The sequence below is a fragment of the Cyprinus carpio genome, chromosome A15 (genome assembly GCF_018340385.1).
Source record: "Cyprinus carpio isolate SPL01 chromosome A15, ASM1834038v1, whole genome shotgun sequence".
Lineage (NCBI taxonomy): Eukaryota > Metazoa > Chordata > Actinopteri > Cypriniformes > Cyprinidae > Cyprinus > Cyprinus carpio.
This window is the reverse complement of record NC_056586.1, coordinates 22,586,256-22,603,015: the sequence shown is the minus strand read 5'-3', so window position 1 is coordinate 22,603,015 and position 16,760 is coordinate 22,586,256. Positions and strand designations below refer to the sequence as shown.

Below are 16,760 nucleotides of genomic sequence, written 5' to 3'. Positions count from 1 at the left end.
GGGGGGAGGGGGCGGGGGGAGAGTGGGTGGGGGGAAGGGGGGGTGGAGGGAAGGGGGGGGGGGAGTGGGGGGGGAGGGGAGGGGGGGGGAGGGGGGTAGGGAGGGGAAAGAGGGAGGGGTGGGGAGGGCAGGGAAAGGGAAGGGAGGGGGGGGGGTGTGGAAGGGGGAGGGGGGGGGGTGGGTGGGGGGGGGTGGGGGGGGGGGGGGGGGGGAGTGGAAATGAGGGTTGGAGTGGAGGGTGGGGGGTGGTGGGTGGTGGAGTGGGTGGGGGGGGTGACGTGATAGGGGGGGAGTAGTGAGGGGTGAGTGGTGTGTGGAAGGGGTGGGGGGGGTGTAAATGGATTTTGGGGATGTGGGAGGGGTGTAGAGGGAGGGGAGGGGGGAGGGAGGGGGGAAGGGTGAGGGGGGGGGGGAGGGAGGGGGAGTGCGGAGGTGGGGGGGTTGTGTGTGGGAGTGGGGAGGTGGAGTGGGAAGAGAGTGAGAAGTGTGTGGGAATGGTGGGAGAGGGTGGTGGGTGTGGGGGGAGGTGGTGAGGGAAAAGGGGGAAGGGGGGAGTGGAGGGGGGGATAGGGAGGGGGTGGAAAGGAGGGTTTGTGTTGGGGAAAAAGTGGGGGAGGGGGGGTGAGAGGGGGGGGGGGGGGGGGGGGAGGGGGGAGAAAGAGGGGGGGGGGGTGGGGGGAGGAGGGGGGTGAGGAGAAAGGGGGGGGGGGGTGGGGTGGGGGGGGGCGTATGTGTGGAAAGGGGATAAAGGGGGAGTTGGTGAGGGGTGGGAGGTGGGAGGGGGGGGGGGGGTGCGGGGGGAGGAGGGTGTGTAGAAGGGACGGGGAGAGGGGGGGAGAGGGGAGGGGAGAAAGGTGAAAGAATTGTGGGTGTGGAGGGTGTGGGGGGTGTAAGGTGGGTAGGGGGGTGGGGTGTGGAGTATGTGTGTGAGGTGTGGAGGGGAGAGTGTGAAGAGATCTGTGTGTAGGAGTAGGTAGTAGGGGTAGAAGAGGGAAAGTACGAGGGTGAGGGGAGAGAGGGGAATGTTAGAGAAGTGATATATGTGGGGGTAAGGGGGGGGAAGTAAGGAAGTGGGAAGAGGGGGGGTGAGTGTGGTGTGGGTGGGGGGGGGGGTGTAGTAAGGGAGGAGGTGGGGAGGGGAAGATTGGATAAGGATGAGGGGTGAGAGCACGGAAGGAGGGGGGGGGCGGGAGAGAGGTTAGAGAGTGTGGAGGGGTGGAAGGTGAGTGGAAGGATTTGTAATGAGAAGTAAGGATAGTGGAAAGAGAGGGGGGTTTTAGTTGATGGGTGTGGAGAGGGGAGAGAGAGGTTGGTAGTGGGTATGGGGGGGATTTTATGGGGGTTGTTGTGAGTCTGGAAAGAGGGTTTTTATGGTTGGCAAGAGGGAGGGGAGTGATGGTGTGTTTGGTTTTTGTATTTTTTTAGGGGTGGTTTTTTTGAAGAAGGGGGTTGTTTTTTGTTTTTGGTGGGTTTTTTTTTTTAGTGAGTGGGGGGGTGGGCGGTGTTTTTATTTTTTTTTTTTATGTTAATTTTTTTGTTTTGTTATTTTTTAGGGAATTTTTGTGTGTATGTTATTTGTGTTTTTTTTTTCTTATTGTTAATTTTTTTTAGGGGTAGTTTTATTTTATTGTGGTATTTTTTTTGTTGTTTTTTTTTATTTTGTGTTTTTGATTGTTTATTTTGTTGTTTCTCATGTTTTGTTTTTGTTTTTTTTTTTTTTATGTTTTATTTGTAATTTTGTTTATTGTTAATGTATATGTTAGTTGTTTTTTTTGTATCATTTTTTATGTTTTTTTTATTTGTATTTATGTTTTTTGTTTTAAGAAATTTGATTTTGTGGTATGGATGTTTTTTTTTTTGTTTGGGGTTTTTTTTGTTGGTTTTTTTTTTTTTTTGGGAGTTTTTTTTTATTTTATTTTTTTTTATTATTATATTAATTGGATTGTTTGTTGGTTTTTTTCTTGTTTATTTTTAATGGTGTTGTTTTTTTGTGTTGTGGAGGGGGGGGGGGTGGAATTTAGTGTTTTTTTGTTGGGTTAATTGATTTATGATTTATTGTTTTATTTTTTGTTTGGGTTTTTGTTATTGATTTTTATGTTGTTTTTGGATGATGTTTTTATGTGTTTTGGGGGGGGGTTTATGTTTTGTTTTTGTGCTTATTTATTTATTTTGTTTTTGAGTATGTTTTTTTTTTTTGGGTTATTTTTAATTTGTTATGAGGTGTTGTGTTTATTTTGACTTGTTTTGGTTTTATTTTCTTGAGGGATTGTTTGTTTTGTTATTGGTTTTATTTTATTTTTATTGGTAAATTTTTATTTTTGTTTATTTTTATTGTGTTTATTATATTTGTTGTTTAAGAGGTGGTCTTATTATTTTGTTTATTTTTTTTTTTTATTGTTTTTTGGTTTATGTATGGGTTATTTTTTTTGTTTATGTTGTTTTATTGTGTGTATGATGTTAGTGTTATGTGTTTATTTTGTTAATGTGGATGTGGTTGTTGTTTTTGGTATATTTTTGTGTTTTGTTGTGTTTTTTAATTGTTGTTTATGTTTTATTGTTTTGTTTTGTTTTTTTGATTTTATTGTTTGTAGATTGTTATTTTAGTAGTGTGGTATGTTTTTGTTTTTTTTTTAGTTATTTTTAATTGTATTTTTTGTTTTTGTTTTTTGGTTTAATATTTTGGTGTGATTGTTTTTTTATTATTTTTTTTTTTTTTTAATTTGGTTGATTTTTTTTTGTTTTTGTTTTTTTGATGTTGTTATAATCGTTTTTAAATTTTTATTTTTTTTTTTATTATTTTAGGTTTATTTTTTTTTGTTTTTAGTGTTGTGTTATTTGTTTTTGTTTTTTTTTAGTTTAGTTATATGTTTTTTATTATTTTTTTTTTTGTTGTTTTAAATTTTAAATTTGTTTTTATTTTTTGTTATTTTGTTTATTTTTTTTTTTTTTTTTTTGTTTTTTTTTGATGTTTTCTTATTATTTTTTTTTGTTTATTTATTTTTTTTTAATTGTTGTTTTATTTTGGTTTTTGTATTTTATTTTATTTTATTTTTTATGATTTATTTTTTATTTTTTATTTTTATTATTTTATTTTATTTTATTTTTTATGATTTTTTTTTTATGTTTTGATTTTTGTTTTTTTTAATTAGAATTATTTTTTTATTTTTTTTTTTTGTTTTTTTTTTATTTTTTTTTAGTTTTTTGTGATTTTTTGTTTTTTTTTTATTTTTTGTTTATTCTCTTTCTATTTTTTTTTTTTTTTGTTTTAATTTATATATAGTATTTTTTTTTTTTTATTTTTTTTTAAAGTTAAATTCTTTTGTTTTTTTTTCATTGTTTTCTGTTTTTTGTTTTGTTTCGTGGTATACTATTTGTGTGGTTTTGCTCCCCGGCCATCCGCGGGCGTGTAGACGTTGTCGTGTTCGAGTACCATAGGGGTTCGGTTTGAGAACCCCACCTTTTTATGGCCACACTCCTAACTAAATTTGTTTTTTTGTTGATTGTTACTTTTTTTTTTTTGTTTTGTTTATTTTTTTTTATTTTTTTTAATTTTGCTTTTTTTTTTTTTTTTGTTTGTTTATTTTTTTATATTTTTTTTTTTTTTTTTATTGTGTGTGTTTAATTTTGTTTTTAATAATATTTTTATTTTTTTTTAATTTTTTTTTTGAGGTTTATTTTTTTTTTTTTTTAATTTTTTTGGTGTGGTTGTGTGTTTAATTTTTTTTTTATTCATTTACATGAAAAAATGGGTAAAACCTTTTCTTTTTGATTTATTTTTATTATTTAATTTCTGTTATATTATGTATGGGTTATTTCCCGTTACATCCATTTTATTTCCATAGTAGATATTATTTCATTTTCAGTTTTTTAATAACACTATTTTTTGTTATTTGGGATGTATTGTTTTTTGACAGTTTGTATTTGTTTATTGAATATTTATTTTATTATATTAAGAAAAGACAACCATAAGTTCGTTTTGGTAGTATTAAAAAGATTATAGTTATTTTTATTTTTTTATTTTTTTTTTGGTGTATTGTATTTTATTGATTTTTTAGTTGGTGGGTTTTGAGGTTCCATGATTGTTTTTGTTTAGGTTTGATGGTTATTAGTTATTTTCTATTGATGTTTATATGAGTATTAGGTTTTTTAATGTGAGTATTCTTGGAACTAACCGCCGTAATTAAAAATATTTTTAGGTAGAATTGAGTATTGTTTGTAGTATTGATGAAACAGTATTTCATTGGGTTGATTATTTTGTAACAATATGCTGCACAATTTAGTTTCTTAATGTAAAGAATGAGATATTGTATGAGTAGTTATTGAAAGGGGGAGTATTAGGGGTGTGTTTGTATTTTTTTTTTTATTTAAGCGGCCGATGATAGTTTTTTGTTTTATTTTTAATTTATTTTGGTTTGTGATTTTTAGTGTTTTGTTTTGGTATATGGTTTTTTATAAATTTATATTTAGTTTTATTTCCTAGGTATATATTATTGGAATATTTGCTGGGATTATTGAGATATAGGATATTTATATTTGTGTGTATTGATAGATTATCTGAGTTGTTTTAGTTTTAATTTAATTACACTTTATGCAAGTACATTTATATATTGATTAAACCAATGTGCTGATTTCATACACTTAATAGTAAATTTATGGTTATATTGTATATATAGATAAAATTTATTTATTCTATCTGGGTATTTTTTGTTTTAAATGTATTTTATTTATTTTTTCCGGGACCTCATTATTATTTTATTAATTTTTTTTTTGATAACGTTAACCGCAATTTTTTTATTAATATAGTTTTTATATTATTTATTTTTTATTTTACACACACACAATATTTTATTTATTTTTGTTTTTTATTTGCAAACTTATTTTTTTTAGTACGACCAGCAGAGGCTCTGGGATTTTTATTTTTTTTTTTTCCCTTTTTATTTTAATGTTTTATTTTTGCCTGTCAGAGTATGTGATTTTTGTTCAGATCTAGCGTTTTTTTTTTTTTATTTTTATAATATTTTTCATGTATTACCACCATTTTTATCATTAATTATTTTATTTTTTTATGTAGATTATTTAGTTTATTTTATTTTTATACTTTACCATTTATATATATAGTTTATTGTTTACTTTTTTTTTAGATTGATTATTTTTTTAATTTTTTTTTTTCTTTGTTTATATTTATTAATTTTTTATAGTGTTTTTAGATATTTTATTTAATTATTTTTATAATTTATTTTTTCATTATGCCACCCTTATTAATTTCTTTTTATTGTGTTTTTTATGCTTTTTATTTTGTTTTGATTTTGTTTTTAAGGTGTATTAAAGTTTATATATTGTGTTTTTTAATTATTTTTCACGTTTCTCATCGGTATTCTTAGAAGCTATTCATTTGTTTTTATAGATGTGTACGTTTTTATTTATTTTTATTTTAATATTTATTCTATTTTGTATATTTCACTTAGAATTTTTATTTTATTTTTTTTGATATTTATTTTTCTAATATGTTTTTTGTCCCGTATTTATATTATTTTTGTTTTCTCTTTAATTTTTTTATTTAAGCTTTATTTTTTATTTTTTTTCTTAATGATTTCTGTGCCATAGTTTTAGTTTTTTGCTATTTGTTTTAATTATTTTTGAAATATTTATATTTATCCCCGACTTTATTTTTTTTCCATTTTAGTAATTGTTTTTCTCCGGGCGCGGTTATTTTATTGCTTTATTGTCATTTGTTTTTTTTATATTTTCCATTTTAGCTTCATTTTTTTATTTTTGTTTAATTTTTTTATTTCATTTATAATTTTTATTTTCGTTAATTTTTTATTGCGTTTATAATTTTCATTTTATTTTTCGTTTTTGTAATTTTTTTTGTAAAAACTACAAATTAAACTGATGAGCCCTTTTCCTGTAATTTAATCCCAAAGTAATAAAACATAAAAAAATAATAATAATAATGAAAGTATAGTTTTATAAAAAGTACATAACTTTTTTTTTAAATGAAAACATTCCAAAAAAACTACTGGGGAAATATGTCAGCACTATCCGTGAAAAGGGTCAGTTTTATTTCAGTTTTTTAACTAATTATAAATAGATGAGCATCCAACATATCATTGTCATACAACCCTACAATAGTTTTTAGGGGTTAACAATAACGGCACTAGTTAGGGTGGCACAGTGTTGTCCTTTAAAACACCATGAGCGCTGTATAGTGTTTGTTGTGATCGCAACCCTTGATATGACCTCCTCAAGGAGTCAGCAGATCGTCAACAGCCTCTGGATGAGATCCGTAACCACCCAGCCCACCTCTGACAGGTTCACAGTTCACCGTGATGCAGTCGAAGTTGTCTGTTTTTCTGTGATGCACACACACAGAGTTAAGTGTTAAATGATGCTCTCAAACACACAGTACATAAGATCACGACACAGATACCTGGGCAGCCGCGTCGTACTCTTTTTTTCCTTTGTTTCCCGCTGGCTTTGAGAGCTCTGAGATTCCGTCTCCCAGTCCTGGACCGCTGGTAACGGATGTTTCTCTTTCTGTCGCCGTCCCCTTCCTCAGCAGAGCCTCCCACAGCCACGCTGCCCCAAGAACCACCCAGTCCGTGAACACAGACACGCAGGACCGCCAAAAAAACGCAGGACATCCAATCAACCGCGCAAAACATCTCGAGGAGGCGCTGCATGTTCCCAGAAACACATTGCATACAATTTCATGCTGTAATGATTCCCAGAACTGAACATTTGTTCAATATGCAAGGAGCTGCGTTCAATACATGAAATCCTTTAAAGAAGCGGCGAAGAGAACCGTGTAAGATCTTGTACACAGGTTCGACCTGCACTAGAATGTAAAGGAAAAATACGTCCATAGTACTGCCTAATAGATATTAACCAGACTGGGCGTTTTGTGTAACAACTTGAACAAATATAACAAAATTACCCAAATGTAAAAGAAAATACAACCCAATAATAATATTATTTATTTATTTATTTTTAATAATCGTTTTTATTTGTATATTTTCAGTTTACAATTTAAATTTGGTTTAAGTTTCAGTAATTTTGTTATCTGCTTTTGTCATTTTTATTAGAATTTTATTTTTTACTAATTATTATTATTTTTATTTCTTTTATTTTTTTTGTACATTTTAGCATTTTAAAATTAAACTTGTTTTATTTGTCAGGTAGCTACCAAGGCAAACATTTTTTTTAAGCTTTTGCATACTAATCTTGTGCATTTATGTTAAATTACTTTATCTTATTATTTCAATTAAGTGAAAACAGCCATGTTTAGAGTATTTTTAGTAACAATACTATCACAATAACACTTCTCCAAAGAGAACATAAAACCATCAAAGAATCATCATTTTAAAAACTTATATTGATCAATAGTAGTTGCTGTCATTCGACCATGAAATCCAAACATTTTTCAAAGATTGATTTAAATAACGGGTTCCCCCATAATTCCAGATGTCAATTAAATTAACTTTGATACTGAAGTAAACGCAGTCCAATAAATCGCACAAATCACAGTCCCTTCAAGGGTTTATTTCTAAAGGGTCAAGGAGTTGCAAGAACCTATTCATAAACAGGTATAAACTCATGAACAGAGTATATGCTAATAATGTCTTATTTTGGCACACGCTGGAAATCTCAAAATTTAGGATGCAACGCTTCTCTTCTGTTATTAGCCACATAAAAAACTCCAATCCAGCAAAACTGAAAAAAACCACTCCAGAAAAGCTTTTATTAGGTCTGTATTTCTCATGAAGTGGTGAAAATGATCAAACGCTGAGTCTGTCCATTTCAGATTTATGGAAAGAGCACACTCATTATTACCTCAGGGTTATTTGTGCATACAGGAGGCTTGTAGAGTGTGTGAGTTAATGAAAGTATGACGACGGATCATTGTGTCTGTGTACAAGAATTTTTGCAAACGGCTAATTTAAGCAGCACCTGCCCAATAATCAGAAGTCAGATCTGATGACAGAACGAACGGCAGTGTGAGGTTTCCTGTCTGTGCTGCTAAAGAGGAAGCGTTCGGTCACGTTTCCCTCCCCCTCCGTGTGGCACCAGAAATCAGAAGAAGTGAGTTTGTGTGCGAGTGTGCTGGGATTTCCCCGTGACCGCATTAAAGCGGCACAACAATAACCTTCGGCATATCTGTTTTTTCCACAACTGAAATAATTAAAAAGTGCATTAGTGCTAAAACACAACAATAAATATAGGCTTACATCGGATTCATCTTTACTAAAAAACAGCATTTTTGTGGCATCGTGTGCGTTCAATATGTCTAGGGATGCAGTCCGAAGCAGTTTTTAAAGCCACAGGTATTGTCTGGAGTGTGATGTAAATGTGTGTGGGGGGGTGTTTACGGTGTTTTCTAGAACGTCACTGTACAATGACCTCAGTTCATCACCTTTACGTGCTGAAATAACCTTTGTCTTTTAATATTCTAATATAATTGGAAACCACCATGAATTAATTGTCCAGAATTATATTCTTTATATATTCTTTCATGTTGCAATGTATTCTGGGCTTGCTTCATATTTGTAGGATATGCAATAACGTTAATCCAAATTGTATTATTTTTAATTATATCATGTGTACGTGTGTGTGGGTCTGTGTTAATATATATATATCTATAAAATTAATTACTATATAATGTAATTCTGCTCTTGCCTTTCGTACTTCGTACACTTTGAAGCATTATACAGTATAATTCCAGAATTTAAAAATTGATATACAGTACAGACCAAAAGTTTGGAAACATTACTATTTTTAATGTTTTTGAAAGAAGTCTCTTCTGCTCATCAAGCCTGCATTTATTTGATCAAAAAATACAGAAAAAAACACAGTAATATTGTGAAATATTATTACAACTTAAATAATAGTTTTCTATTGAAATATACTTTTAAAAAAAAAAAATTATTCCTGTGATGCAAAAGCTGAATTTTCAGCATCATTACTCCAGCCTTCAGTGTCACATGTAACATCCAGTCTATCACATGATCATTTAGAAATCATTCTAATATTCTGATTTATTATGAGTGTTGGAAACAGTTCTGCTGTCTAATATATTTGATGAATAAAGGTTAAAAAGAACTGCATTTATTCAAAAATAAACAAAAATTCTAATAATATATAGTCTCATAATATATGTTCCTTACTATCAACGTTATCATTTGAATTTAACGCAAACTCCCTGCTGAATAAAAGTATTGATTTTATTTAAAAAAAAGAAAGAAAAAAAAATTACTGACCCCGCTAAATTACTGACCAGTAGTGTGTATATTGTTATTACAAATATGTTATATTTTTAAAACATATAGCTTCTTTATTTTTTTTTTTTACTTTTATTCATCAAAGTATCCTAAAAAGTATCACATGTTCTGAAAAATATTAAGCAGCAGAACTGTTTCCAACTTTGCGCTAATGAATCATCATATTAGAATGATTTCTAAAGGATCATGTGTTAATGATCCTAAAAATTCAGCTTGCATCACAGAAATAAATGATAATTTAAAAGTATAATACATTTAAAAAACCATTATTTTAAATTGTAATAATAGATCCCAATAATTACGGTTTTTTTCTGTTATTTTTGTGAATCACATCACAATGCAGGCTTGATGAGGGCAGAAGAAACTTCTTTTTTTCAAAACATTAAACAATAGTAATGTTTCCAAACTTTTGGTCTGTACTGTATATACCACACACCTGCGCATCCACACACACAGTATACTGAGATGCCATAGAATGAACCAAAGCTATAATGTTGGGTTAAAGAAGTCTTTACACTTGGGTTGCATTATTTTGATCAAAAATGCAGTAAATAATGGACAGGCTTTGTACACTATTAAAATTTAATTTAAAAATAACTGTTTTCTATTTGTATATACTTTTAAAAAAATAATTTATTTCTGTGATGCGCCCAGCTGAATTTTCAGCATCATTACTCCAGTCCTCAGTGTCACATGATCTTCCAGAAATCATTTCCTAATATGCTGATTTTAGCACTCATATTTCACTTATTTTTTGTGAATTTCAGAGTTCTTTGATGAATAGAAGGACTAAAAAAAAACAGCTTTTATTTTTACAAAAATAGAATTAAGATTTATAGGGTGTCCTTCACGGATACTTTTGAGTAATTTAATTTTGTCCTTTGGGCTGAATCAAGCAATAATTTCTTTTTAAAAACAAAAATCTTTCTGACTAAAAACTTCTGAGGCAGTAGTAGTGTGTATGCATGATGTTGTTTTTTAGTCAAAGGCAGGCATCTTAAAAAGAGGCAGATCCAAGGTGTGCTTCCTATAAGAAGCAGAAAAACCTTCTCAAACCTGATCCTATGACATTTCGGTAGTCAGGCAGCTCACTAGGTCCAGGAACACAGTGTGCAGTACCTTAAGCTTGTCCAGCAGGTGTGTGGCAGAGTCGACTGAAGAGGTGTTCCGGATTTGCCTGAAGATGAGGTGCAGGAAAGCCGCTGCAAGGCGTTGCGTTCGATCATGCAGGTGAAAAATATGGGCTCCCTCCCGTCTGCCGTCTCACGCCCCCTTAAGCACTGGTTCAGGGATGCAGATGAACCTTTTCATCTTCAGCGGTAGTATTCCGCTCTGACCTCCTCGAGCGCCCAGGAGCCGAGGAACTGCAGCCGCCCTGCCTGGAAGAAACAAAAGATATTAAATGTTTTCTCCGGGTGGATTTTTGAAGTGAACTGCTTGTTTAAAACACATCAAGAGGAGTGGGGCTCTCAACTTGAAGAGGATGGTCGATGTTAATCTCCAGTCGGAGTTCTTGTTGAGAGGCCTCCAGTCCACACCTGATACTGATGCTCCGGAGCTTTATACAGCTGATGGTTCCAGTGCTGGCATGAGCCTCCTTCTCTCCCCTGCTTGGCGATTTGTTTTACTGAATTATTTGAGCTAATGCATTAAATCTTTTAACACACACACACACACACACATTACACAACGAAACGCAGCTGTTCAAAGCCTAGTGAACTGCCCGCGTGAGCCCAGCAATGTTAGACACCACAGGGGACAAAACTGTACCCACCTAACAAGGCATACGGGGTTCCACTTTATTAAGAATATTTGCAATTTGCCTGATAAAAAATCATAACTGTGATTTAAAATGTAAAAAAAAAAAAAAGGTGCTGTCTGTTCTTTGTAGTTTGCACAATTTGTGCAAAAAGTGTTGCGTTATGTATCAATATGACTATAAAAAAAAATTATATATATATATCATAATTTTTTTTTTACAATTGTGCATACACCATTTTACTTTTATTTTTAAGAGTGGATTTTTTTATTATTTTATTTATTTATTGCTGTGTAGTGCTAGTACTACTACTTACTAGTGATGATGACTGATGATGATGATTATATTATCATCAACATTTTGTATCTGTTAACTGGTATAATATCACAACATATTTATTGAAACTGCACATAGCTTGATTTTTTTATTTACACAGTGATTTTCATTTTATTTATTTTTAGTTAATACTACTACTAACTTCTACTATTACAAATAATAATTGTGTGTGTTATTATTATTATTATCATCATTACTATTATTTTATTGCAGTAATACTGATATAATATCTGAACATTTCTGGCCAAATGTGCATACTGTGGTTCTCTATTTTACCAGTAATTTTATTTCATTTTAGTACTATCACTACAAATAAAAATCACTTAGTATTTGTGATAATATTTTTTATACTGTAATACTGATGTAATATCACAACATTTTTGGCCAAATTGTGCATATTAGTTTTTTTATTTTAAATTGAGTTGCATTATGTTAATTATTATTATTATTATGTGTGTGTGTTATTATTATTATGTGTGTGTATTATTATTACTATTATTATTATTATTAAATAAAATAGTTTTAAAAATCATTGTAAAAAAAAAATAAATTAAGCAGTTAAGACAAATAATATACAACTGTAAAATTACAATACTAATATTTATGGCTGTCTCAATTTCTTCATTATCAAACATTAAACCCTCACACTTTTATTTTTGAAAAGCATAGGAAGTCCTTCTCTTTTGTTGTCAAAACCCATTTGGGAGGTTTGGAAGATGGTTGGCTTCAAGGATTCTTGCGTTCCCAAACATCACGTTATAGAGTGACCCCAAACTCAGAGCAGATGCACAGAGAAGAGTTTGTGTGGAGCAGCATTTACTGGAAACGGAGCCGCTGTGCAGACAGCAAGGCAGTATCTGAGCAGATGTGAAGAATCATGATCACCTGAGACTCTAGTGTGGCGAATCCAGTCCTGAGATCCTGAAGAGCATCTTTCCACCTCTGCTTTAGTCCGCTATCAGACTGCACCCCACCTATAAAACACACACCACCACACACACACACACCATGCTAATCTGAATTTGTGTCTTGACCCCTCGAGGCAGTCAAGTCAATGAGGTATCAGGATGAAGGCCCTGAGGAAGAGAGGAGAAGGAAAGATCACCTTTGTCAGTGAAGTCAGTAGTACTTGCCACTTCCTGAGTTTCTTGCGGTTCTCCGTGAAGAGAGTCTCTCGGCGGCCTCTGCAGCTTTTACTGATGCTGCTCCAGCTCTTTAGGATTCTCCCACGTGCTCCGGAGTTTATGTCCGACTTAGATGCACCAGAGTGAGGCGCTGGTATTCTGCTGCAAACAACAAATTATCATAACAACACCACCAGATGATGGCACCGTTTTTTTATGTGACCAAGTGTGACCAATTGATTACACTGTGGCAATTCAAACCACTGCCTGGAACACACTTTATAATGCATTCATTTAAGATTTTTTTATTATCTGAAAAGAAACTAATTACTTTTATTCAGCAATGACGCACTGATCAAATGGGAGAGAAGTAGACATTTCTAATGTCACAAAGATTTCTATTTTCCAAATAATGCTGTTCTTTTGAACTTTCTATTCCATTACGTGAAATCCTGACAACTACAGTGTCATTCTTTCATGTTTCTTCTCAATCTCAGATAGAGCTGATTTTCTGACGATCATGTGACACCTGAGACACTGGGGCAAAATGATGGGCTGGAAAACTCAGCTGTGCATCACGAAATCAATTACAGTTTCAAAGGACACTTCGGCATAGATAAATATTTATATGTGAATATTGCAAACAAAAATTTCACAATATTACATGTCTTTTACTGTATTTTGTTTATATAAATCAGTCATGGTGAGCAGAAGAGACTTGCTTATCAAAAACATTTAAAATGACCCGACGCCGAAGACGTTTTGAATGGTTAGTGTATCTGTATGGAATATACAGCTAAAATACTTCAGTTTTCACCGAGCCGCCCAGAACAAAAGAGTTACCCTTCGTGGATGACCGTGGGTTCAAAGGCGCAGAGCAGCGCCGGACGCAGTCAGGTCCGCTGAGAGGTGACATCTGCTGATCGATGGTGTTGTATGAAATGCCCCACTCCTGACACTTAAACACTCACAAACCGTCTTCACAATACTGCTTTTAATGCAATGCGATGTTGAAGGGAAGCTACTTAAAACTGTGGTTGTTAAACTACAGTCAGGCTTTAATAAAAAGGTAGCTAGCTGCAATAGTTATCAACTTTAATAACTATCAGGTTGTATAACTGACGAAAAAATCAGAGCTGTATTTATTTGGAGTGAATTATATTGAGTTTTGACTCAATGAATCAGTGGTTCATTTCACTGATGATCAGAATTAACTGATTAACAAAACTGAATCTGACTTCCTAATGCTACCTGAAAAGAGAGAATAGAAGACTGCTTAGAAGCTTCTATGCCAAAATGTAGTCTGGTTGAAGTAAGCATACTGCTGCTACTTTTAGTTAGTTACTCTCTTCATGTGTGTGTGTGTGTGTATGTGTGTGTGTGAGAAAGCATGTATGAGTGTGTGTGTATGTATATGTCTGAGTGTGTGTGTGTGTGTGTGTGTGTGTGTGTGTGTGTGTGTGTGCGTGTGTGCCCTGGGTTTGCTGTGTCTGTGATCGCCACTGCTGTGTGTGTGTGTGTTGTGTTGTTTTGCTCACACTGTGTCGTATGTGCGTCGTGTTGATGTGTGTGTGTTGTGTCTATGCTGTGCTGTTCACACCAGTCAGGTGCGTGTGGGGTGCCATGTGGTGTGCTGTGTGTATGGGAGTGTCGATGGCCTCTGTGTGTTGTGGTGTGCTGTGTTGTGTGCTTGTGTGTCTGTGTACCTGCCTGGGTGTGTGGCCTGTGTGTGTGTGTGTGTATTGTGTTTGTGTGTGTGTGTGTGTTGGTTCGTGTGTAGCTGGCTCAAGCACTGTTGTGTGGTAGTGTGCCCATGGCTCAGTGTGTGTGTCTGTTGTGAGTGTGTGTGTGTCACACTGAGTGTCGTGTGTGTGCTAGTGTGGTGTTGGGTGTGTGCTGTGTGGTGTGGTGCTGTGAGTGTGTGTCTGTGATCAGCACTGTGAGTGTGTGTGTGTGTGTGTGGTGCTCACGTGCCACTGAGTGTGGTGTGTGTCTGTGTATGCTATTTGTGTGGTCGTCAGGGCTGTGTGTGATCACACTGTGTGTGTGTGTCGTGTGTGGTTTGTGTGGAAGCCCACACTTGTCTGTGTGTGTGTGGCGTGTGTGTGATGTGTGTGTGTGTGTGTGTGTGTTTTTGCTGTGTGAGTGTCACAAATGTTGTGTGTGTGGGTGTGGTGTGTGTGGGACACTGCTGTGGTGTGTATGTGTGTTCAAACTATCTGTGTGTGTGTGGGGTGTGTGTCACTTGTTGTTCACACTGCTGTATGTTGTGTCCTTCTACACTCGTTGTGTGTTGTGGCTGTGTTCAAGCACCATTGTGTGGTCTGTGTGTGTTCAGCCTACACCGGTTTAAGGATGATGGCCCTGTCTGTAGAACTGTCGGCGGTTTTTTGGCCCCTGCCATGTGTCTTAGCAGGGATGGGAAGCCCAGACGTAGAGCTGGCGCCGAGCACCTCGCAGGGTAACTCACCCGACGTCTCAGTAACCTGAATCCCATTCAGTTTACCATCCATGTGATCCACTCCATGATCTGCGATTTACTGGCCTGCAAACTACACACATGCAGGACAGATCTGTGATGGTGCTCACGCCATGCTTTGAAAATGTCAAGGCAAACAGAGTAAAAACTTAATGATGAAACTTTGACCAACTCATTACAGCGAGTGAACTTTTGGGGGAAAATAATAATGTCGTGTTTTTGTGACATATATAGACATATATTGTATTTCCCAGCATGTGAGTCACATTTTCTATCACCTGAAACTTACAATGCCGTTAACATCAAGCATGCAACACACAAATCTGTAGTAGTTTAGGTTTGCCGTTTATGATAAATGTTTATAATGAGTGCTATTTACTGTATATTTTTCATTACTGTTTTGCTCTGAATCCGTGTTATTTTATTTAGCATTGATATATGATATAGTTTTTGTTAATATTTATATGTTCTGTTTTTACTTTAATTTTAGTTACATTTTTAGTCATTTTGTTGTGTTTTGTAATTTTTAATAGTTTTTTTTATGTCTGTATAGTATGCATACATTTTTATTTATTAGTTTATTTGGTTTTAGTAATTCATCTAAATGAAAATGAGAATATATTATTTTTTATTTTATTTATATATATAATTTTTTTTTTTTTTTCAGTTAATGTTTATTTTATTTCAAGTAACAACAATGTTTAACCAGTATTTTGCAGTATGAAGGGGAAATATATATTTATAGTGTTTATAATGTTTGTAAACATTTAGTTTCTAATTGTAATAATAAAACATGACTTAAACAATGATGTGATTATTTGTTTTTTTCTCTTAACAATGCAATTTTTGACTTATTGTCAGGTGTGACATAAATAAATAAAATGTTGCAAAAGTGCACAAAATGACACTTTAATAAAATATGAAAATACCAACAGGGGTCTGTTATACGGAGAGTTTAACTTCGTTTAGAGCAATGGAAGTCTATGGAATGCCGCTGCAATAATAGTTGTTTTTGTGTGTGTGTGTGTGTGTGTGTGTGTGTGTGTGTGTGTGTGTGTGTTAACCTGATTCCAGATTTGGGATCAGACAGTCCTGACAGCAGGTCTCTGCTCCAGTCTTCAAACTGCTCCTGCTCGTACGATCTCATCTGCTCCTGCAGCTCATCACAGAAACGGAGCAGCGGCCGAAACCCACTCAGATCGGAGAGCAACGCGTCTGCCATCTTCAGAGAGTCCTCCACCTGCACACACATACATCAGCTGCTGTCCTTCACCACTTTCAATGCTCTAGTAACTGCTTCTCTACATTAGTATGTGTTGATGAAAATGGTCTGTGTGTCCGCACCTTCAGCAGCAGCTGTCTGACCCACACAATATTGTTGATGACCTCTGGAAGGTTTCGTCCCGCTAGAGGGCCGGTTTTCTCTCCTGGAGCACCGTGACAGCGGCTCTCAAAATCCACCCGCAGCCCTGCACACAACACTGCTAGCATGAAACACTCTCTAGTGTCTCTCTCTCCTTATGAGACGACAGTTACAGCCTCAGTCATTAAATCAACTAAAACTATAGCATTTTCGTTTATTTAAATAAAGATGAACTAAATACAAAACTATATATTTAACTCAGAAAAGCTTCCTTGCAACTAGTGAAATAAAACACTAAATAACAAAGACCACAATATCAAATAAGCTTAAACAGAAATTGTATACTTTAAAGGACATATCGAACCACATATTAGAGTGCACCAGCCTGAAATATGAAACCGATATGATGCTAAATCACAGA

General features: G+C 34.6%; 1 protein-coding gene across 1 annotated transcript in view; it reads right to left on the bottom strand.

Annotated features, from left to right (window-relative positions):
• Window positions 1–16,482, bottom strand: part of LOC109103662 (cytoplasmic dynein 2 heavy chain 1-like) — an 82,854-nt gene extending 66,372 nt beyond the window's left edge. The window contains 6 exon segments of the mRNA XM_042771731.1: window positions 6,431–6,579; window positions 12,507–12,659; window positions 13,355–13,455; window positions 15,004–15,049; window positions 16,041–16,216; window positions 16,321–16,482. Of these exon segments, the coding sequence (XP_042627665.1) occupies window positions 6,431–6,579; window positions 12,507–12,659; window positions 13,355–13,455; window positions 15,004–15,049; window positions 16,041–16,216; window positions 16,321–16,467 (772 nt within the window). The 5' untranslated portion in view covers window positions 16,468–16,482.
• Window positions 16,483–16,760: the final 278 nt, after the last annotated feature.